This window comes from Uloborus diversus, chromosome 4, assembly GCF_026930045.1.
Source record: "Uloborus diversus isolate 005 chromosome 4, Udiv.v.3.1, whole genome shotgun sequence".
In the NCBI taxonomy this organism is placed as follows: Eukaryota; Metazoa; Arthropoda; class Arachnida; order Araneae; family Uloboridae; genus Uloborus; species Uloborus diversus.
This window is the reverse complement of record NC_072734.1, coordinates 130,349,684-130,375,388: the sequence shown is the minus strand read 5'-3', so window position 1 is coordinate 130,375,388 and position 25,705 is coordinate 130,349,684. Positions and strand designations below refer to the sequence as shown.

General features: G+C 34.3%; 1 protein-coding gene across 1 annotated transcript; it reads left to right on the top strand.

Moving 5' to 3' along the window:
* The first annotated feature begins 8,830 nt into the window (after nt 1-8,830).
* LOC129221119 (sulfotransferase 1B1-like) lies at nt 8,831-25,400 on the top strand. Its single transcript, XM_054855564.1, has 2 exons — nt 8,831-8,933; nt 24,389-25,400. Exon 2 carries the CDS (start codon nt 24,399-24,401, stop codon nt 25,269-25,271), a length of 873 nt encoding a protein of 290 aa, XP_054711539.1. The 5' UTR covers nt 8,831-8,933; nt 24,389-24,398; the 3' UTR covers nt 25,272-25,400.
* Nucleotides 25,401-25,705: the final 305 nt, after the last annotated feature.

The window sequence follows — 25,705 nt, the reverse complement described above, 5'->3', positions numbered from 1 at the left end:
CAAAAGTATTTAACCTATTTAAATAATTCTTTTTTCTAAAAGTAAATAAGGACCCATATATCCTCTAGACATCGTTTTTGAAAGTTTAGTTAGGTTTTTTGATAAAGAAAAAATTCACTTTGCCGCGAAAAAACTTCATTTTTACCGATTTTATGATTTTTTTTCCCATGAAAAAAAGTTTTTTTTACTAAACGGAGATGGCAGTCTAAAACCCTTATATGATAGTTTTATAACATATTTTATTATAATCCTTGGATGCATATTGCCTCGGAAATAAAATTTTAAAATTTGAAAATTTTCAAAAACTTTCGATTTTTGAAGTGATTTTACTCAAAAAACCCATTTTTTAAAAATCTAAAGATTGGCTCATTTGAACCCCTTATAATGCTTAACAAGTGGATAGGCACCGCATCCCGTATTTTTTCCCATAAAATGTTTTATGATTTTTTGAAAGTGACCTTACCGCCCATTGCATGCATGTAAAATAAAAATTTCTAAAAATTTCAATAACTGAAATTCTGATTATATTAATGCCTAATAGTTACAATAACGGTGCACTTTATCAGGAACAACTAAAATCTTACTGACTTTTAATAATATATCAGTATCAAACCGCTTTTGATGATCCAGTCAATTCGTCTTTTTGTAAGACTCTGTGTGTAGCCTTTAGATAGAAGAGCCTTTGGTGATTATATTAATGACTAATAGCTACGATAATGATGTACTTTATCAGTAACTTTATCAGTGAAATCTCCCCCCTTTTTAAAAATAAATATTAGTTTATTTTGTCTTCAAAGCTATGCATTCACCATTACTTTCATATGCAGCAACGAATCATATTTTTTTTCTCTTTCAATTCTCTTTCTCTTCAACTCAATTATGCGACAGGGGAAACCATCAAAGGGAAGAACAATACAATTCATTTAAAACGATTAATTTTAATTTCGTGCTTCGGTTGTCATTGGCGAATGTTGTCACATAATTTTTGGATCCTACCTCGTATGATTACTTTTATACGTAAGAATATGTATACTAAATTCAAACCGCAAAACTCACTTGTAGTTTAAGAATTTAAAAAGCCCACCTGTTTTATGACATGTAATCAATTGAACATGGTTGTAAGTTGAGGTAACCAAACAGATCACCAAAGGTAGCTATTATAGCCAGGGATTCAATTTCTAACAAAAGAAGTGCAGGATCCCTATAGTCTTTGGAACTTATTTTAATGCTTAAGTGGCCTGAATTCGGTCAAAAATACAAAAATTTGAGTGAAACAAATAAGGAAGTATGGGAGCTCAACTCCCATAACAATTAGGCGCTGATCAGCAGAAAAATATATTTATGTAACGAAGTATAAAAAGATGAATTGACTGGGTCATCAGAAGCGGTTTGATACTGCTATATTATTAAAAGTCAGTAAAATTTTATTTGTTGCTGATAAAGTGCACCGTTATTGTAGCTATTAGGCATTGATATAATCAGATTTTCAGTGACTGAAATTATTAGAAATTTTTATTTTACATGCATGCCACGGGCGATAAGGTCACTTTCAAAAAATCATAAAACATTTTATGGGAAAAAATACGGGATGCGGTGTCTATCCACTTGTTAAGCATTATATGGGGTTCAAATGAGCCAATTTTTAGATTTTTAAAAAATGGGTTTTTTGAGTAAAATCACTTCAAAAATAGCTAACTTTTAAAAAATTTCAAAATTTCAAATTTTATTTCCGAGGCTGTATGCATCCAAGGATTATAATAAAATATGTTATGAAACTATCATATAAGGGTTTTAGACTGCCATCTCTGTTTAGTAAAAAAAAAATTTTTCTTCATGGAGAAAAAAAATCATAAAATCTGTAAAAATGCAGTTTTTTCGCCGCAAAAATGAATTTCTTTCTTTATCAAAAAACCTAACTAACCTTTCAAAAACGAAGTCTAGTGGATATATACGTCCTTATTTATTTTTAGAAAAAAGAATAATTCAAGTAGGTTAAATACTTTTGAAATTGAGTGTCCATTTCAAATGGAGTGTTTTGCCGGTTTTTTCCAAAATGGCGGATTTTGTTCAGAATTTTAGGCTGTAACTGAAGAAAAAAATTTTTTCTTGCAAAATCCTTTTGGGATATTTCATATGTCCCTTAGTTGTAACTACTGTAATTTTTTCAAAAATATCGGTGATGGTCATGTGACAGACCCTGCCTGATCTGAAATGGAATGGCTCTATATATATTAGATATAGAAGAAAGTAAAAAAGAAAAGCACCACTGAGAAATAATGTATGATGATAGGAGATGCTTTCTTAAAGCGGACATTTTTCACTCTTTAAGGATTCGGACACGGAAGTCAAGTCCTCCACGGAGCCTACAGATTCGGAAGCCACATCAGTTGCAGAGCCATCTGAGGAAGAAACTCTGAGCGACGAGGGAGAAGGAGGGAGCAGCGAAGAGGAAAAGCTGGAAGAACTGGAGGATGTGGAGGCACTTCTTGTGCGGAGCTCGGAGGAGGGCTTTTCCACCGAAGATGCGCAGGAGGAACCACCGCCCGCATCCCAGGAAGAAGAGCTTCAGCAGGAGAAGCAGGAGGAGGAGCCCGTGAAGGAGCTCCAAGAGGAGGTGGAGGCGGCAAAGAAGACGCAGCAAGAGGATGTAAAGAAGGAAGAAGAAAGGAGAGACAAGATGAAAATTTTGCTGTCGGGGTGAGTAAGAAATTCAGAATATCGGGTCAGTAGGGGTAAAGAAAAACAGAGTTTCAGTGTTTCAACTTCAGATTCTTCCGTTTCTTATGAATGGATGGAGTTGTTTCCTTCAGTCAAAACTGCTACTTTCAGTCACTGAAATTGATAGAATAAGCAAAAAAAAAAAAAAAAAAACATGGAGCCAGAAAAAAAACTTTTATTTTTCCAACAGTTGTTTTTTATTAATTTTTTTTAAATGTCCGATTTTAGAAATAAGGCGTGGTCTATAGATCGTCGCAAGTGATGTACTTTGGCACGCTACTCCATTCGCGCGCTAAATGTTCACGTTTTGCAATCAACGCGCTACCAGGTTATGATAACTTGCGTTCTGCGCCAATGACATCAGTGAATGGCATTTCATCACTTGTGATGTCATGTGCAGAAGCGTAAAAAAATGCATTTCAATATGCGCAACAATTAAAATAATCGTTAAAAAATATTAAACTTTGTCAAATTATTTTAAAAATGGTCAAATCCTACGTTTTAAAGCATGCTCTTTCAGAAAAGAATACTTTTAAAATTTCGAAAACGACGCCATTTTGTCATAAAATTTTGTGTATGTGTCCAAGACTACACGCTCTGAGAGTTAATACCGGATCTGCGATGTTTCAGAGCTGGGACAAAATAAGCAATTTGTGATAGTTCAGAAATCCGGCAGCAACAATAAATCGTAATTTCAATTAAATCCCTTGGAAGTGTCTGCTGTTTAATTATCAAAAGCGTGATTCTATTCCAGGTACCTTGAGCTGAAAGCGAAAAAGGAAATAGAAAAGGCTCTCCTCAACGAGAAAAAGATCATCTCTCAGTGGCTGTACCCGTTCCGCGCCGCCTATCAGGAGCAGTGGGGTCTGGAGATGACGAAGCTGAGGTTGGCCTTCCAGAAAGCGCTCGACTACAAGAAGGCGCACGTGCACGCGATACAACGGGAGCGAAAGCTCACCCAGCTGAACCACCTCTGGGTGGACAGTGCCCACTACCAAGTTTCGGAGGAGCTGTTTGATTTCATGAGGACGAGGTAAGAGCTCCTCCCCAGGGGCAACTTGGTTAAGCTTATTTCGACGGGGGATTGTTAGGAAGTGTAACCAGGTGCAGAAGTGAAATGAAGGAACTGCCCGGCATCCCCTTCACTTGACAGTCAACTCGTCAGGCACACGTACCACTACCATTCTCTTCCCGCTGAATTGAATCAACTAAAAGGATACTTATAAGCAAGGACGGATCCAGAAATTTTTCAAGAAGGGGGCGATTTTTTCCCTTCTCTCTTGATACGCATCTGATTTACACCTGCTTTAGGGGAGGGGGCTGCCGCATCATTTTTATTTAAAGCAACTAAAATATAGAAATTTAGCCAAGGTGGTTCCCAAACCTATTCATTTCCTCTTCAATTAATAGTGTATTTTAAAAATTGCACTATAGAAAACCAATTTTATAATAATTCCAGTAGAATACTTTGAAACCCCCTCCACCTAACATCATCGAAGGTCGTGCAAAATTGCGTTTTTTTCGAATTCAGTTCCGAAAAATTACCGAAGAACACTCACTGAACCCATTTCTGCCTACACATAGGATGTCTGCAAATCGCGTCTTTTGGGGCTTGCATTTTGAGGAATGCCCCGGGGAAGGCCTCCAAACTCCTCCTCCTAAAACTACTCAAGATCGTCTAAAATTGTCCTTTCGAAACTTCAATTTCGAAAAGTTTCCGAGAGGGAGATTCGACCTGGATTCCTTTCCTCAACGTTATATCAAAGATGGCCTACACTTTCTTTTTAGGACCTCAATTCAGAAAAAAAATCACGGTGAAAGGTCCCTCATAAGTTCGCCTCAGTCATATGAAATTATTTATTTATGTACCTTTTTCTCTGAAGAAGAAAAGTTGATTCAACTAAGCTGTCTCGTCTTCACGCAACGGAAAGTGCCAGTCAACTAGTAGTTGAAAGGCCACTTCTTCAAAAATTTTGATTCAACGAACCGCCTCGTGCGTGGGAAACCTGCTGTCTGACCTGGTGCACCCCTCCCCCAAGTTCAATGGCACAAATCCCCCCAACCCGCAATCCAAAAAAAAAAAAAAAAAAAATCAACCCTATTTCCCTTTTTAAATCTCTTTTTCATTTCATTAATTTTTTTCAAATATTTTTTATTTATTTAAATATATATTTATTCATTTTTAATTACAATTATTATTTTATTAGAAAAGTTATGTGCTACTCCAACGACACACACACATGACAGTAACATTGTTAAAAGAAACAATATGAAAATACAGAAGCGATACTAAACTGTGCTTGATAGAAATACACGTGATAAATTATTGCAAAATTTTGCTTTTAAGGAAATAGCAAAATGTTTTTGTTTTGAATTAAAGTGAGAATTACGAAAAATATTATTAATGTGTAACGAATTGAGGGTTAAATAGTATCAGTCAACTTCACGCGTGTACAGCACAATATTCATGCATTGTTACTTTAAAAGACTTTGTTTACTTCTTTAACTCTGACAATAACAGAGATTTCATGTCATAACTAAGTAAAATGTATCAGAAACATTGAAAAACATGTATTGGTATGTCTTCTCATCATTTTAGGTGCGAAAAATTGAAAGAGAGATATCTGAAGGAACTGGAAGAAATGAAAAAGTACTACCTGGAACGCGAACAGCGAATCTTGGACAAATGCATAAAAGGAGAGGAGCGTGCAAGACTGCTCGAAGCCATGCGGAAGTCGATGCAGGACAATATTCTGAAACATACGAAGAATGCCCTGGAAAAGTTCAGGGTGGAGGGAGAATTTCTAAAGGAAAAGGAGATGGACTTGATTGAAAAGAAGCATCTGACTTATGTGGAAGAGATTGCGCACGAACTCCAGACGTCCATTTCTCCACCCGAACATAGGATGGACGAAATACGCGAGATCTTCAACGAGTGGAAGATCAAACACGACGCCTTCGTCCATCTGTTTTCCAAAAGCAAAGCAGAATTACAGGCAACAAATGACGCCATACCATCCCTAGCGGAGCAGGTAGCGGTGGCTCGGGAGCGATTGGAAGCATTGAGGAAGGAAGCGATGCTTCACAAAGAGGTGCAAGGGGAGGAGATCCTCCACCTCCAGACCATCTCCAAGAAAAACGAGAAGTTGAGTCCATCCCTGAGGAGGATGATTTCGCAGAGCGAGAATGTCCTGGTGCAGCTGAGACATAGGAGGGATACGCTCCACAAGATAATAAAACTGAAGAAGTTCTGCAGTGAACTGGAGACAGAGACTGATGTAGTAGAGGTTCTTGGCGATTCTGACGACGTAGGGAATGAGGATGGTAAGGAATTGCTCAGTGTCGTTAGGCAAATTGGCGCAACCGACATCGAAGACCAGACCCTTCTGAAATGTCTGTATCGTAAGTTGAGCCATGTGAAGCTCGAAAATGCGGCACTAGAGAGCGATATTCAAAGACTCAGAGTTGAAAATAAGGCTCTGAAGAGTGACATGAAAAAGTTTGTTCAAAACATTGCATCTGGTGAATGGCAGCAGCTGCCAAGAGAGTTGATTTTTGATCCAGTTCCATCGGGTATCGATTCTAAAAAACAAAAGGATTCTTCTCGAGAACATGAAGTTAACCACAGCTTAAATATCTTCAAAGCAAAGTTCAGAACTATAAATAGAAAAATTGAAGATACATTGACAAAATGAGATGCATATGTTTTGTTCTTCAATAAATGCGTTTCACCTTTGAAATGTATTCGAAGGAAAAGTCAATAAAATTAGAACCGAGTCTAATGAATTTCTTTCGTTCAGTCACAATATTCTCATGTACAAATTCAGGAGAAATTGTACAATACTTAGAGTCAGAGTAAATTAAAACATACAATATTACCACAATTGTGGTTATTTTTGAAACTAAATTATTTGTGAGCGGAGACTAAGCCACATAAAAGAAGTATCTGAAAGTCCTGCTTGTTTCCGGCAGCGACTATAATTTAGCTCACTCCACAAGTAACTTTTGAGGAGGCAATTAGCATGCTGTGCCGTTAGCAATTTTTAGTTATCGAATTTATCTATTTTCAGGAAACATTTGAAGCAACACGTTTTTTTTTTTTTTTTTGGCAAAATGTGGAGTTGGTTGGTATACAGTCTAAGCCGTTGATATACTGAAGGAATATTTAAGTACACTGATGATGACAGAAATACTAAATGCAGACTCGTCATTTAGGAGGGTAAGGAGAGGACATTTTACCCCCTGGATTTAATAAAATTAACGTTTTTACACATAAGTGGGAGCGGTTTTTGTTTGTTTTCCTATAAAAATTGCATTGAGTATGCATCAGGAATTATGACACCTCAGTAACTGTCAGAATCCCTCCAAAAAAAAAAAAAAGATAAATTGAGCTAGAAGTCAGCAGAGATTTTTTGAATCGCAAAGTTTTGTTCGCTTTAAGTGTTCTCTCGTTAAAAGTCAGTTATGCTCACATAGATTTTACAGTGTACCAACTAAGTATCCTCGTAACTGAGCTGTCGTTGAACCAAGGATCGTTACAAGCGAGTTTGACGCCAAAATGAGGTCAGTCATTTTCGTGGGGCCGGGGGGTCAAAGGAAAAATGTGGATTTCAGGGTGTGGGGCGGAATATTCAGGGTGTCCGAAAAGTCCTTGACATAATTTAAAAATTCATAGTAGAGCAACAAATTGTTGTAAGAATATGCGATTTGCGCCATAAGGGGTTTTAGTGCTTTTCCTGCGTTGACGAGCATACGAAAACAGCTCTGTTTTCAGATTTTTTTATCTAATTAAGGAAACATTTTGACAAGTTGATTTTTTATGACTACAAATAAACATAAATGTATGCATAATGTAGTACATTAAATTGATTTTTCATTTAAAATAATTAATGCAAAACGTAATATGATTTTTCTCCAAATCGCGAAAATTAATATTTTGCTCCGCGCACGATTCTGAATTAAATATTCGACTTATATTTTTCAAATTGGCCTTAAATTACAGCCAAGTGTCACAGTGAGATGCTATACATTTTTTTTTCAGCTTATAAAGTGGTAAATATTTTTAATAGCAATAAATATTCAAATTTTGTATAAAAATCAAAATCGTGATGTAAAACCTGTCCTTAAAAAATTATTTTTCTACTAGTTTTACTTAAATTCATACATAAGTCCTAGAACGAAATATGTACACAAAATTTCAGAGCAAGAGAACAATACTTAAAAGACTAAAAAGAACTTACTAAACTTACTAACGAAACTTACTAAAAAAGAACCATAATTTGTTGAAATGTACTCCGCAAGTAATCAGAAATTTTAAGTTTCGAGAGAAACGCTTTTAAAGTTAAAGCTGACGAAGGTCCCCAAATGTAAGCAGCCCCGTATTTTGTTAGTAACTTCAGTAGTATTTTGACGATTATTCAAAGTTTGGTACCACGCTGTTCGGGAATGTAAGGAGAATAACGTATTTTTCTTTTTTTTCAAAACATCGGATTTTTTGAGATTAAAAAGTCCTGAGACCCTATAATATTCGACAGGTTCAATAATTTTGTATGACTTGGTAAAAAAAAAAGAGGAAAAGAAAAAAAATGTAATTTGCTTTGACGGCTATATAGTCACAGTTTGTCAATAAGTTCTTACTGTGACGATACAGCTATTACTTATTGCTATTTTTTTTCGATTCATTTTTCTTACAATGTCAAAAAAAAAAAAAAAAAAAAAAAAAAAATCAAAATCTTGAACTTATTAAGCGTTATGGCGCAAACCGAACAACGAATTTACAGCTTTTCTATGAATTTTTAAAATATGTCAAGGACTTTTCGGTCACCCTGTATTATTATGACGAAAAATAAAAGCCACGTCCACATAAACACATTCTTTTCTCAATGTCGGTGTGGGTGGGGAGAGGAGGCGGGGGCAATTTCCCCCACCTGACCCCCTAAATGACGTGCATGGTTGGAATTATCTTGATGAAACGAATAATTGTTGGGAAAGTAGCCAAGCACTTTTTTCCCCATTCCACTGGAAACAATACGGAAATAGTGAGTAGTGAATTCGGTCGGAGATAAAGTGAAACAAAGTGAAGGTCGTGAAGATAGTAGTTCAATCACGTGACATTGGAAATGTAAACACGGGATTCTGCAGACACATGAAACTTTCACTTAAGTTATAGACACTCGTTGACTGGATCAAGTTTAACTACAAGCAGTTGAGTGGAGGTGAGTTTATAACTTCATTTGGTAACGTTAATTCAGACGAATTGAGATTAAAAGTAATCTGGAATATCAGCTAAAATCATCGAACAGAATGCTGTTAATTCGAATTGACAGATACGGATGAAATGAGGCGGAAATGGGTTAACATCACGTTTTCTTGCTAATAATACGTTGTGAACTTTCCTACGGCTCTCAATGACTGATGGTTTTTTCATATTTAAAATATTTTTGTATCGTTAATGATACATATGGTAAATTTATAAATGACGTAGCATAAAATATTTTTGAAAAAAAAAAAAAAAAACCCTTCAAAACTTCAGCTGGGAACCTCTCTAAAAAGGAAAAAATAATTTTATTCTTTCAACACCATCGATACTACTTGTAAACATGACTTTTGAAGTCGGTATAATGATAGGTAAAAATATGTGTACCTATTTTTCATTTAAATTAAATTTTTCCATGAAACCCCGTCAAATCAAGAATGAAACATTTATACCGTTACACAGATATGTTGTTATCAATGTACTGTATCCGAATTCTATTGAAGAACCTGGGTCTATTGCAATTCACATTTGTAATTAAACTATAATTAAGTATGATTTTCTCTACTGTTTTTGCGCCGTATTGAAAAATTATCTTTCAAAGTAGTATGGACGGTGTTCAAAGATTAAAATTATTTTTTACTCTTTAGAGCAATTTCCTCAAAGTTTTGAAGTCGGTTCCATTTTTTTCAAAAGCGTTTTATTTCATTCTTTTTAGTGCAAATTTATTTCAGAAATAGCATGAAGTTACCACCATGAAACGTCACCCTATTTTTAACGGACTTCAAAAAGGAGGAGGTTATCAGTTCATACCGTATGTGTGTGCGTGTGTTTTGTCCACTCACAGCGTCTCACCTAGTGCATCGATCTTGATGATTCTTTTTTTAATGAATAGGGGATGGTTGAACTTAGGTCTCAATACTTTGTTTGACGATATTTGTTCATTAGAAAAGAAAATATAGGTAAAAACAGTCAATTTCATGCTTTTTTTTTGTGTTTTTTGGTTTGTCCACTCACAACGTCTCACCTAACGAACCGATTTTGATGATTCTTTTTTTTTAATGGATATGAAATGGTTCAACTTAGGTCCCATTACTTTGTTAGACGATATTTGTTTATTTGAAAAAATGTTATGAATAAAAAACAGTCAATTTTATGCTATTTCCCTATCACAGGATTAAAAATAAAGAGTGGCGGATCCAGACTATGTATTTGGGAGGGGAACTTCTTTAGAAATTATGTTCATCGAGGGAATATGAAATGTATTATGTTGTTGAAATTACAGTAGAATCTCGTTTATCCGGCCCTCGTTCGTCTGGATCACATTTTCTGAACAAACATTTTTCTCTTAAATAATATCATGAAATATAAAATAATTATACTAATATAACATTATGATAAATAACAATTTTAAATTACGCTAGCAATAACACAGCTATAATACGCTAAACATTCGGTTTTTCTTTCGTTAAATGTAAAGCTGATGTACAGATTTTGCAATAATGGAAGGTGGTCTAAAAAGGAGACGGCCATTGAGAAAACTCCAAAACTACTGTCAAAAATCGCATATTAGGCTTTTGTTTGGTAGCGTAAGTGAAAGACAAGGAGCAGTGATTTTCTCTCGAATTTTTTTTGAAAATTGAAGTCACTGGTGACCAGGAGTGTGTACGCTTTTGAATACTTGAGAGGGGAGGGGAAGGAAGGAAGTATTCTGGTGTCCCGGTTGAACATTTCAGAAATCTGGCAAGCCTACTGCATTTTGGCGTGCTAATAATCTAGCTTGGGCTACTGAAGACATTTTATGTAATTAGTTCCAAAGCTCTTTCCAGAAGTAAAGTTATTAAATTCACACAGTTCAGAACTCACTGGAAGAAGAGCTTTAAGGAGTGACAAATGCGGTCAAAACCAACGAGGATACCGACTTCGGTGACACACAACCAAAGACGTTCACATTAAAAATTTTGAGCCATTCCTAGACAATAGAAATGATCTTTCTGATTTGTTAGTGAAGGAAGATTCTATCATGGACATGACGCAAGTGGTCATGGATGCGTTAATGCTCTGCAAAGAATTACAGAGAAATATTCTTAATGACTGCCAAAAGACTATCATTGCCAGCTCCTTTTTATAAACAGAACACGAAATTAATTTATGTTTTCTTTATGCATGTTGTGCATTAAAATCGATATAAGTACACATTAAACTTATTATACAATCAGTCATCACTAGAATGAAGTAGTTTTTTTTTATCTACGGAACCTAACCTCTATTTTAACACTACTATTAAGTCCCAATTTACGCGGTTTCGATTTACGCCGCATTTCCGTGGAACGTAACCCCCGCGTAAAACGAGGGTCTACTGTAGTACACTTACATCCTTTGCTTCTCACTGCCTCATATGAGGATTCTAAACTTTTGATTTCAAAAAATAGAAAAAAACGCTATCTATAAAAATCAAAATACAATATTCCGTAGACTTAACATTGAAGCATGTCAGAGATAAATATAACTATATCAAAATGAAATGAATTCAAATCGCAAATGTTTTTTACTGGGATTGTGGATTTGGTGGGGGAAATGATGACCAACTCCCGACTATGACTCCGACTCCTATAAAAAAATTATAGGATCGATTATTATAAGGTAGAAAAAAATATATGGGGTTTAGGGTCTTTGAAAGAGGCAGAAATACAGACTCCGACTCTTGGAACTTTAAAGCCTTCAACTCCCGATTCTGACTTTATCGCAAAATCAGTTCGACTCCGAATCCGCATCCCGTGTTTTGAACAGGGATGTGGAGTAAACTTAATTTCATGTTTTAAACAATAAAAAACATTACTCGAAGATGTAGGGGAATGTGGGACAAAGTGAAATAGTTCGATAACTAACCTTTTTAAAAATGAACAAATTGGAAATTTAATTTGAAAATTGCAGAACATAAAGAAAAAATTGTATTTTATTATTAAATTTGCATTGAAACATTTTTTTATTTTTGGCAGTAAATTGGTACATTCAAAAGAAGGTGAAAATTTTTCACTGCTTTTTTCCATGTGGTAAAGTGAAAAATTAAATATTTTTCTAAGGAAGTATTTTTTGTCTGATTATTAAAAATATTTAAAATCAAATGAGTGAGTAACTAAAAGAATGAATGAATATAAGAATAGATAGTGAAACAGAAAACAAATAAATAAGTACATAAAATACACCGCCAGCTCAGTCATTCCATCCGAGGACTGCAGTTTCATGCTCATTAGCACTCATCAGTCCGGATAAGGAAGTAACTGAGCTGGAGGTGGAAAACCTCTTAAGGGAGCCTATAGAGCCATACACACTGGTAGCTAATATAAAATTAGCACTGGCCAGACGAATTAGCGAAGCAATGGTTCGGTTCAACTCGAAGATTGCATGCAAAACGTATGGTAATTTCAGTAAGTTACCACCCTATAGTTATATGGGGGTGTATTTTACGTATTTCTGCCTCAGGCCCTGGCTATAGGGCGGTAACTTACGAAAAAAAAAAGTTACTAACTAGATTAATACATGTGAGTTAATTAATGAATGAATGAAACAGTAAATGAATAAAAAAATAGGTGAATGAATGAATGAATAAGTGAATTTTTAAATGATGGAATGCAAATGAAACAATTTGTAAATGAATACATAAGTGATTTAATCATTGAGCAAGTAAACGAAATGTATTATTTCACTTTACCCCACCCACTTTGCCCCGCATGAACTTGACTCATTGGACAAAACATTTGCAATAAAAATAAGCTGAATATTTTAATTAAAGAAATACTGCCCTGAATATTAGATTGTCTCAATTAGTAATAAAAATTTTAATAATAAAAATTTAACCTTTTTAAAATAGCAAAATAGTTTTCCCCAAGTTTTTTTGACTCGGGGAAAACATATTACAATATGAGCATTAATTTTTAAAAATTGCTTGTATTATCATATGCTTTGATCTTCAGCGATAACTTTTTCATGAATGGAGTAACTTACACGGGTTACTACGTGGTTAAAATATGACTCGGTAGGTGGTGCTAAAAACAGGACAAATATTTCACCATTTCACTTTGCCTCGCATTCCCCTATTTAAATATTAAAATAATGATAAGTCTATTAATAATGAAAACAATTTCTATTTTCAAAAGGAATGGTGCGATCTATGATTACTAAAGTGAAGAAAACCAGTGTTTCCAGATGGTCAAATCCAGATTTCCCCAATTCCCTTCCAACTTTTCCCCAAAAAGCGATGTTTTCTATCAAAATTCCCCAAATCCAAAAATTATTTTTCCACTTATATTTTCATAAAATGAATCGACTTCCTCTAATATTTTTGTCTCTTGAAATTTTTTTTTTCCCCAAATAGGCCACATTTTCTTACAAAATTCCAAAACTTTTTTTTTCTCAACATTTTCGATTTTTTTTTTGTCTTCTTTATCTTTATCTTTCTTTACAAATAATAAAGCTGAAAGTCTCTCTGTCTGTCAAAATCTCTGTGATGCGCATAGCGCCTAGACCGTTCGGCCGATTTTCATGAAATTTGGCAAGGAATTAGTTTGTAGCATGGGGGTGTGCACCTTTAAGCGATTTTTTGAAAATTCGATTTTGTTCCTTTTCTATTCCAACTTTAAGAACATTTTTCCGAGCAAAATTATGATAAAAATGGACGAGTAAATTACCAAGTTATCATAATGTGAAACCGTGACGTCCGCAAGCCAATTGGCGAAATATTCATCATTTGTAAGTATACAGGGGAACCAAAAGACCTTTTAATATTCTACTACGGGCAAATCCGTGCAGGTGCCACTAGTCATAAATACAAGCGCCTGACTGAAAGATAAGAAATAACCAAATACTTTTTTCTACTCGCATTTACTACGCTGCTTCTGCATGTACATTTAAACTATGATTTTTGTATACATTTATCCAAGAACGTTCTTCATCACTTATTTTTACCTAATTCACGTATCAAAACTAGTTACTCACGCAGAACATTAATGCGAATTCCGTAGCATAATATTCCACATAATGCGAAATGCGAATTCCATTAAGTTAAGCAAAGCTAAACCAACGCTGTTTGATACAAACAACTTCTTGACGCGAATTTAAATACGAAAAAAATTATTTTTTCCCCGAGGTTTTTTTTCCCCAGCTTTTCCCCCAAGAAAAATAATGTTTCCCCAAAGAATTCCCCTCAAAACCTATTTCCCCAAAGTTTCCCCTGAGAGCACCAGATTTCCCCAAAATGGGGAAATTTCCCCCAATCTGGCAACACTGAAGAAAACTCAAAAAAAAAAAAAGTTAAGAAACAAAAATACAAAAAAAAAAAAAAAAAACTTTGACTGAGGAGATAAATTTTTTAAAAATTTAAACACCATAATTTGTTGCGAATCAACGAAAAAAAAAGACAGGTTTATAGATTCATTATAGAAATATGGACAATATTAACATTAGTTCTCAGTTACTTAAAATGAAGATGTAACAGTGGTCAAAAAAAAGGGGGGGGGGGTAACTTTTATCGAACTAAACTTTAACTAACAGCAAAATAGCCTTTAAATTAGGCTATCAGGTGTTTTGAGGTAAAATAATCTACTTGTGAAAAAAAACAACAATACAGTATCCAGACAAGTTTAACATGTTCATTTGTATAAATATTGTGCAAACAAATATCAATTAATGTTCAAGTAAACTTTACATCTAATTATTTTCGGATGGCAGCTTGTTCGATGAGTTTATAGCGTCACAGCATTTTTGATTATATCAGAGTGTTCGAAGCGTAGGAATGGCCAATTTAGAATGCGATTTCACTTTTTCGTACTGCCCAATCTTTCAGTTTAAAGTCAGAAACCCGATTTTTCAACTTAGTAAATTTCGACGGTGATTTCTTGGAGTGTTGATTTAATTCATCTTGTTTTTCGAAATTGGATTCCCCGAACTGAAAAGTTTCCTCGCTCTTAGAAGAAATCAAAGGTAGCAGGTTCATTTCTTCCACTTCTGAACAGTCTAAAATATTTCCAAATGGAGTAGTGCTTGCAGAGATATTCCAAGAACTGAAATATCAAAGTTTTTTAATGGTAGAATTAGGTACACTGCTGCGGATTATTAGCAGGGTAATAACATTCTCAATTTTGCGGTTAAGTTAACTGGGTATTAAAGCACAACAAACGAAGGAGCTTATATAATTTTTGACCAAGGTCGAATTTCTGAATAGAAAGAGTAGATAGCTGCCTTGGGCAACAAAATTTTACCAACTTTGGTTTTACTACCATTGAGAGAACATTAGTTTTTTATTTTCTCGATCATCAAAGTAAATGATCCTTCCGCAAGATGCAAATCTTGATTAATGCAGTGATTGTGTGTGTGTGGGGGGGGGGGGGGAGGGTTCACATCTCATCAACTCAAATAATAAAATACCACAACGAACGATCATCATGCCAAAAGAATGTTTTACTCCAATTTCAAAACATTAAGCAAAATTTTTTTAAATCAGGAAACTTATTGGAGTAATAATTCAAAAAAAAAAAAAAAAAAATATCAGGCAGAAAAGTTGTGATGCGAGAGATTTGGCGGAAAACTAGTTTTCCGCCATATGCTTATCATATTTTCAAGCGATTTTGAGGTGGACTTGTTCAAGAACTAAACCAACAATCTTTAGCTGGGAAAAAAAAAAAAAAAAAAAACTTTTCTCCAAAGCTGTTTTTTTTTCTTCAGTTGTGTCACTGCTGTTTTCCCGGCGTGTGATATATGTGCGCTTATTTGTCGCCCACTTCTTTTGTCATCCTAAACTATGACGGTTTGAAAATATCTGCAAAACTATTTTATTTGCTTTGTGACACCATTAATTGATGCAAAAGCAAATAATAAGGTCTTTAAGGATAGCAGTAGTCATCTTTAAATGGCTCAGTAAATTTTACGTATGTGTCACACGAAAACTAGTTACAACTGGTAACGTGTTACATAACTGCCATTGATTAACAGTGAAAATAAATATTCTGACGGTTTATCCCCAGTTTCGCCGACATTTAAAATCCTCCCCCCCCCCCTTCCCTCTGTTTAATCTATCCAAAGTTATGAGTTTAAAAGTCCTAGTGGGACACCATTCTGAATAAGTAGATTGTAGAATATGAAATGTTATTAACACTGAAACTCGCACATAAAAATTAACAATTAAAATGGTCAACATTAGATAGGGTCTGGTGGGGTAAAGTGATCATAAAATCGCAGGTTTTCAACTTAGGTGAAAAATAAATACTAAAAATTCTTTTTTAACTTTTTTTATTGTTATTTTACATTGCATTATTAAAGAACACGGTGCATTGAATGTCAGGAAAAAAAATATTGATTTAAGTAGTTTTATAACATTTTCTTTTCCCTTTGTATTTATGACCACTTTACCCCATGGGGTGGGGAAAGTGGTCATAGCATGGGGTAAAGTGATCATAGTTAAAAATAGATGCAAAACCAAAAAAAAAAAAAAATTACAAATAACCCTAATTTTTGTATATTTAGGTTATTTTCTACAGTTTCAAGTATATATACGAGTATATGCGGGTATACACGAGTATACTATATGTGTCATGTAGACATGAGTCAACATGTTCATATATGAATAGATAAAAGTGTACATCCGATACATGCATGCACGTGCCTACTTAAGTATATACGTGTATGCACGAGTATATGAGCATGTATACTTGATTACCTGTAGGAGTGAATACGTGATCTACACTAATATATACGTGTCACATGTATATGCGAGTATATACGCGTATAAACGAACATCATATGCGTGTTTGCACGTATCTCGAGTATATACGTGCATACCTGAGTATATACGTCTATAGTCGACGCATATACAAGTGTGCATACATACTTATACGAGTATACACGAGTTAATTCGTGGATATATCCAGTGCGTGTTTGTACGTGTCTACTCACGTGCGTATATATATGGAAGCACGAGTATATACGTATGTTTACGTGTAAACACGATTATATACCTGTTAGACGTATATACGTGCATTTACGTGTATACACCAGTGCATGTATCCACGTATATCCGCTAATGTACATTAATGCTTATAGAATGAATCCAAGATCTTGAGCAAAATCTAAGTGGTGTGAAAGGGGAGGATAAGAAGCAAAGAATCATAAGGAACTTGTTTCGCTGACGCGCTACATGCACACAAGGTCAGAAACTGATGTTAGCAAAACAGATCACAGAATTGTTACACAAAGATGATCTTAGCCAACAATTTAGTTTTTAAGAAATATTTAGAGCAGTTGTTGACAGTTACTGCCTGTAGTAGCTCTAATACACCAATCGCAACAAAGGCGCAGCGACTGATGAAAGTTTTTCAAAAGTCTCGTAATTGCAACAGAGTGATTGCGATGCATGTATTAAAGCAGCCGGTCGCAAATTTCCTCAATCACTTTAAAACTTTCTTAAAACCTAAAATGTTGTGTAAAATTATCTTTGTGTAATAAATTTGTGACCTGTTTTGCATCCATCAGTTTCTGGCTTTGCGTGCATGTAGCGCGTCAGCGTTGAGTTTGTGTCCATATGTTTCTTATGATTCTTTCTCTTATCCTACCGCCTAATACCTTTTAATAATTTGCCCAAGAGTTTACACTCACCCTGTATATCATATGCTTGTATGTAAATGTCTACTCGAGTACGTATGCGTACATACGTGTCTCCCTGAGTATATAAGTGTTCGTATATATACGAGCAGAAGCGGGTATATACGTGTATAGTCGAATGTATATCTGCATAGATAAAAAATACTTGCAGATATCCAAATACGTGTGTATTGGTGCATTTATGTGAGTGCGTATATATACGTGCCTACACGAGTATATGCGTATACATACGCATATACTCGTATATTTAACCCTGTTTATTTTAAAAACAATACATAATAAGTCAAATTAATATTTAATTTATATCTGCCTTATACTTAAAGATTAAGTGACTTCAGAAGAACAATATTCGTTAAGCCTAATATTATGACCACTTTACCCCATCTTACTTAAATAGTTCTAAAAAATTATTCAAAATAGATTCAGCTAACTGCTAATGAGTAAAAGTTCTTGAGACATGTAGGAAGCTTCCTGTGCAGTCAATCTGTTCATAATTCTAACAAACAAAATTTCTCATGGAAGTTTAAAAAGGTGTTTAGATTTTAAAAATTTTCATATTTACACAAAATATTTCTTTTTACCAAATAAAATTTTGCCATTTGTAAAATTTTGTATTTAAAATGTAGTTTCTAAATGCAATACTCTAAAATAAAATTTTCACATTCATTCGAACATTAATTTCCAAGCTATAGCCATTTATTTGAATTATGACCACTTTACCCCATTGACCACTTTCCCCCACCAGACCCTAGCTATTGTACTTACAGTGTTGAGCTATCGTCAAAGTCATCTATTATGGCTTCTTGATCATGAAAAGTTGATATATTTTTGCTATCATCTGTGCTCATTTCGAATGCCGTGTACCAATTTGCTTCGGATTGATTTTCATTTTCTGATTCTGGTAAATCTTCCAAATACCCTATTTTCATATCAACAGAGTCCTTCAAGTAGAAGTCTTCAAAAACACTAATTTCTGGCTCGTAGACGCATACTTGAATGTGTTTAGAAAAACGAACTTTCTTTTCTTTGTTTTTGGTTGAAGTATTTGCTCTCATTGTTTTCAAAAATATTTTGCTTTTGGACTTTTTTTGAAAATGTTTCTCCTTTCTATCATTTTTACTTTCAACATTCAAATTCGAAGATAATTTGGAACATTCATCTTCTTTTAAAATTTTCGACATTTGATGCCAACTTTTCTTTAAACCATACAAAAATTTATTTGTTTTGCGATTTTTAAAAGACGGTGTCCTGTTATGATTCTTACTTTCAGTTTTAATAGGAAAGCTTCTTTCAGGATCAGCCACTTTGGAATATTGCTGTAAGTGCAGCGGAACAACAGTTTTTTTAAATGTCTCCTCTAATATCTTGTGAATCTCAAGCTGATTCTCGAAAACTTTCCTACCATTTAGCGTAAAATTCGGATCAGAAATCGTCAATGTTCCAAATTTGGACGAATCTTCTAAGTTTCCAGCAGTTTCAAAATATTCAACATCAGAAATATGGATATCCGTTCTAGTGTTATTTTTGAAATGGCTAACTTTTCTGTTAGAACTGGTGTTGGGTGGTTTTTGAGATTGTATTTCCCGTTCTTGAAAATGGCGCAGAACATTTTGACAGCTAGAGTCTTTCTTACAATTATTCGCTGGTAAAGAAAGCCATGTCTTCAAATCATTTTCCCTCGACATTGTTTGACTTGTAGAAATTTCACCGTCTTTGTTAATATCATCGACCAATTCATAAACAGCTTTAATCCTTTCATTTACAATATTTTCGGCATCTTTTGCCTTGCCTAACTCATCTTGAGATTCAGGGATAAGATTTTCAATATTTGCTCTTGGGGGCTTCTGTGACTCCATTGGGAATTTTAACCGCTCATCTAAAAGATTTTCTTTTGGTTTTAAGTGACCTAAACAATTTAATAATCCTTCGTTTTCAAAAATACCAGTTTTATCACCCATTACAGCCAATTCCTCTTTGTTTTGCTCTCTTTTCTTGTATCCTTCCATAAAGTTTGATTGAATATCCGTGGTCAGAAAACATACGGCTTGAACAGTTGTTGATATTTCTTCATTACCTGAAATAACATTCATTTTGTCGCTCGCATTAACTTTCTGGAAATCAGTTTTCATTTGTTGCATTTCTGCATTCGTATTCAATTCCTGTCTCCATTCTTGCACAAAATCTATTACGTTCTTGTTATGTAGGTTATCGAGACAAATAGACTGTTGACTCATTCGTCCCTTTTGTATGCTACTACTGTCTGGAATTAGACGTAGCTCAGAATCGACAGAAGAGCCTTCAAAATTACTTTGATTACCTTGAATTTTGGCATTCTGTGGGGATGTGGTTAGTGGAATGGGAGTACCTGTAGATTCTTCATCGCTTTCATTTAGAATTTTCTCTGAAGCAACAGGACTTACAGTCATGCTGCTTCCTTCAGCGTCAAACCATACAAATAGTTCATCGTCGGAATCAATATCAATCAAACTATCTCCCAACCAATCAACTGGATTTGACAAAGAAGCTTCCGTCAGCAAGTCAGATGATTTTTCGCTTACACTCTCAAATATCATTCCTGATTCCTGATTCATAGGCTGTTCGATTTTTGGCAAGTTTACCTGAAAAAATTCTTTTTCGACACACTCAGCTGTTTTTTGTTCTTTCTTATCAGAAGAATTGTCAACAACAGGAGTTTCAGACCAATATGATCTTTCTGATTCATTTCCCAGTTTTTTGCCTGGATTCTCATTACTTATAATAAAATCACGGTCATCTAGTGAAATAAAAATTAGGTTTTGCTCATGGCATAAGTTTGGAACATTCTTTATCACTGATTCTGGATTTTCAGTACGACTTCTACTGTCCAGGCTTATCGCTTTGAACATTGGCGATACGATTTCATCATGGCTGAATAATGGCTGCCTTTCAGTTTGAATTGTATTTCTCCAGTTCATAAACATGTTACAGTCAACGCTCACGTATTCACTATGGTTGCATGAATTCAAGTTCAGCATGTTCACATCAGGCAACCAAATCTCGTGACAATGGAACGTTGACGGCTCTGCGAATTGAAAACAATTGTTGAAGTAATCAAAGAACACGTGTTCGTCCAATGATTCCATTGGTTGGAAGATATCTTGTATTTGCATTTTGCTGCTCAAAGAATCTATTCCATCGGTTGTATATGAATGTGCATACTGGAAATCAGCTTTAGAAGCATGGGAAACGGCAGAAGAAATGGATTTTTGGTCTCTCAATGAAAAAGTCAGGATCAATTCTTTTACGAACTCATGCCAAGATTTGTCGAGCGATTTCACAAAACTCTCAAATGACGGGGCTAGAAAAAGTAAAAATAATAATAAAGTTCATGTAGCTAATTTTGATAAGCTTGTATGAGAATGATGAATCAAACCTCCTAGTATTTATAAAATCGAAGAAATGCATGAAACTGTATTTTAAACTATAAGAAAGTTTGAAGAAATTTAAAACGCTATTAAGACAATATTTTACAATATTTTACTTCCTGTTTTTTTTTTTTTTTCCCTCTCTTTTCGCTGCTTAGACCTTAGTTATTCAGCCAAACGCTTTCAAACTTAGGTACAAGTCTTTCCGAAAAATGAACAGTATTGTGTTTACGTCGTCACCACGTTCTTTCTTCGGTTTTCATTCTATGAAACTTAAATTGTTTCAAAATTACATTAAATAGTTGTTTGGATAACTATTTACATTTAATGGAAGGACCGATGCTGTCTAATTTAGCTAGACTGACAATACAGACTGTTATTTTACCCTTTAATAGAAGTTTCAACTTTATTTAACGGATTATTTCATTCATTTAATGGAATATTTCACAGAATTAATTTAATTATTTGGCGGATATTTTATTCATTTAATGGAATATTTCACAGAATTAATTTAATTATTTGGCGGATATTTTATTCATTTAATGCAGCTGTTCATCTATTTTAATGACTTGTTTTATTTAAAAATAACTTAAATTGACAAATGATATGTACTATCTCCAGATATAAGTAGTTTTATATATCTTTGACTAAACCTGGCGACAAATACTACGGTTGCAATACCGTTGTAAAATGTTGTCAACTAGGAGCTCCTTTGTCTTCAATAGCGAAATATCCATTATAAAACCAATCCACCCCTACTTTACCATAATATTTATTTCCAGGGACGGGATAGCGTCATAATTTCAATTATGAACAGATGTCAACACAACCAAACAAAACAGTATTTCCATATGTAACTTGAATAAAATCTCACGAATATTTTGTAACCTTACTCGGAACACTTTTCTTCAAAAAGGTGAAGATGAAATCGACGAAAAGATTCATAACCAGGAATGTAACTAGAACTTTTAACGGAAATCGAAAATGAAATTAATATATTTTAAAGGAAAATTTGTACGACCATAAATTAAAACTACTGCTAAAAATTGAGAAGAAAATTTGGGGACAGCTACTTATTACTTCAATTAATGAACACTGAATTTCTAGAAACTAACAGCGAAAATATTTCTGAATAAGTATTGTTGGAATAAACAATATAAACTGAAGAGAGGTTTTCAACAATAGTAATAATGATAGCCAAAATAGTTTTTTTCAACAATATATAGATCAAATGTACTAAAAATGAAAATTTTCGATTTACCCCCCGTTTTGCCGACATTTAACCCCCCCCCCCCGCATATACCAAAAAGTAAGATTAAAACTGAAAAACAAAGAGGGGAAGGGTGGACATTTCGTGTCGGCGAAACTGGGGGGCCACCGTTTCGCCGACACTAAAAATTCCTTCCCTCTTTTATTGAAAAAATCAATGAGAAAAACTCAAAACGTAAATTTGAAAGAGAAAAGCCGAGGGGTAGGAAATTTCATGTCACTATTTTTTTATTTTTTTTTAATCTAAAAACTATTTTTATTAGCTTGATTCATACTAAAAAGTACGAGAAAAAACTTTTCTCACTTCTGAATCACAAAAACCAAAAACGACTGTAGTAGCTCTTAATGTCTTTAACTTAAGCAACCGATAAATTTTAAACTAAAAATTTGAAGCATGAAAAAAAGTAAGCGGTGTTTTATTTCGCACGAATAGGCTTTTACTGTATCACTTACATTTGTTCCTTACAAATTTTAATTTAAATACCAGCTGCGTTCCCGGCGTTGCACGGGCTACCTAAAAAATGAAAGAGATGTGCAGTTGATGTTTTGGTATTAATCTGACATTATTTTCTAACACGTTAAGGAATAAATAAATGCACTTAATGCAAGATTTTCAAAACAACAGTACAGCATTTTTTTGGCAAAAATCTCACTAACATTAATCATAGTTATGAATGATACAAGCTATGAGTTTTTTCAATAAGCAGAAAAGATGAAAATATATGCATTATCAACTATAATCTGTGCTCACGTTAAACTGAATTACATCTGATACACTACATATATTTGAAATATTTATGTACAGTTACAATCAGCTTTTTGCTTAAAATGACACATACTGTTTGGTTGATTACGTGAAACTAAAGCACCAAGACTTAATAAATACCAATAAGCATTAATTTAATACCAAGTCATCACATTCCAATTAAGCTTTAGTTACAATCCTTAAAAACAATCCTTTTTGTTCAACTCTGTTTCACTTAAAAAAATCCAAACAATCTTAATTTAATGTGTTCTTTTAACGATACAAAATGTATTTCAAAAGTAAAAACAGGAAGGAAAAAAAAGAGTTATTACAATTCGAAAACTCGCCCATGTGAAGGGAAAAAGGACGACAAAATAAACACAATCGCACATCCTAAATTTACCAAAATATGAGGCTGGTAATGATAAACTTACACTACAATAAATAAACATACTAGCTAAAGAAACAACTTTCATATGCTGAAAACGAAAAGAGTTAAGAACGTAGGCTGTAAACAATAGACAAAAGGACAGATGGTAAAATAAAGGTTATGTCCGGATAGAGCAACTGATTTTTGACTATTAAAATAAAATTCTAAGTGGAAACGTTGTTTTAAGATTTGGACAGCAGCCAAAAAATCTCTTTTAAAACAATTATTAAGATTTTATTTGCTCACCCATATGCAAAATGGCAACAGGAAAGAAATAAAAATTCCTGAAAAATGTAATGTTAATTAACGTTTTAATTAATCTTTCCGCTGTAATTAAAGTCGTACAATTTCGAGATTTGTCTAATTGTTTTTTCTTTGGAAATTTTCGACTTGATTGGTATTTTGTTCGACTCTCGATTCGCAGCGATTCTTGAGAAGATCGATTTTCAGATAGGCAGACAGACGGACGCGAACAGATTTTAATAGTATGGATATTGACTATTTTAAAATTAACACAAATATGAAGGTATTAAGAGCAACTGCAATATTTTAGTTGTTATCAAAAGTCATGTATAAGCTCTATTTTATATTTCTTAGTGCGAACCAAATTAATATAGTCTTATCTTTTGATTTTACATTTTGAAATTTACTTGTGGTGAAGTCTTTTTTTTTAATTGTCATATTACTTATCGTAATTTAAAAATGAAAAAAAAAACGGTATTCCTGTTCGTTCTAATATTAATATATTACGCATACAGAGAAATTAGCTCACATTTACCACTAATCTCCTGTAAATATTGCTAGCAAACTCGAATTTCAAAGCAATTTTCAAAAATGCAGTCAAGCGAGCAAACTTGCTCTTAGTACATAAAAGTAACGTACAGCTCCTAATTCTTTTCTGTACTTTCTCCTTACAGATCAAAAAATATGGCTGGATCCGGAAATGACCAAGTGCAGATTATCAGAGGATTGCCTTTCCCAAAAGGTTTATTCAAGAAGGAGAACATCGAAGCGGCATTGGACCATGTCCCTTGGGATACTGACATCATTATGGGTTCTTATCCCAAAACAGGCTCAACTTGGCTACAGTACATTGTTCTGCAAATATTATCAAAAGGAGAATTGTTCCCCTCTTTCAACGAAGTGGAAGACAAATATGCACCTTTTATCGAAATGGTTGGTGTGCAAGCCTTGGACGGCATGAAGGAGCCCCGAGTTTACAAACATCACATTCCGTACAATATGGTTCAAAAGAATGAAAAATCTAAAGTTTTGTACACGTATCGACACCCTGAGGATGCCTTCGTCTCTTTTTACCATTTCTCACAAAATTTTGCTTTCGTACCGGTGCCTTTTGATGACTTCTTCGAGAACTACATCATAGGGAACATAGGATATGGACGATGTTTCGAACATGTTCTGTCTTTTTACGAACACAGACTCGATGGCAATTTGCTGATGATATCGTATGAACAGCTGAAGGCTAATCCAAAGGATGGTATTTTGAGAATTGCGAAATTTCTGGGCGAGGAGCATTACGAGTGTTTGTCTGAAAACGAGGAGGTTATGGCAAAGGTTTTAGAGCATACGAGTTTCGAATACATGAAAAAGAACTTGGAGCTATTCCTGTCATTACCTGCAGGAGAAGAAACCAAGACGAAAAAAATTGAATTTTTCCGAAAAGGGACGGTTGGTGACGGGAAAAAAGTACTGTCTGCAGAACAACGAGAAAGAATAAAAGCAGAAGCAAAGAAAGTTTTGGCAGGAACCGAGATACTGAAAGAATGGTATGATGAGTGATCAAAAACATGATTTGATCTTTTCCCAAAACAAGGACACTTTGCATCTGTATTAAGCTGAAACTGACAATATTTTATTTTCTTAAAAAGGACTCATTTTTTAATTTGAATAAAAATCACTTTGCAAATACATATGTGTATCTCTGTATTCCCCATCCCCATTTCTATTTTTAACTAAAAATGATCATAGGTGCCGAAACCTTGGATAAGCTGGCCGCCTTGTCTAGTCTAGTGGACTACGGACGGTAGTTGACTGCGGACGGGGAGGTTCCGGGGGTGAAATCCCGGCACAGCATTGAATGTACTTTCTCTCCTGTCCTTGTCCTTTCTTTGTTATTGTGCTGTGAAGGAGTGCCTACCCTATAAAAGGGTCTTTATGGCATGTGTGTGGAAGTTGGGCTTCACACCAAATTACGATACAGTTGGAAAAGTGTA

Bases quoted from the DNA above. Each gene is read 5' to 3' on its own strand.
- LOC129221119 (XM_054855564.1), top strand. From the start codon at position 24,399: ATGGCTGGATCCGGAAATGACCAAGTGCAGATTATCAGAGGATTGCCT.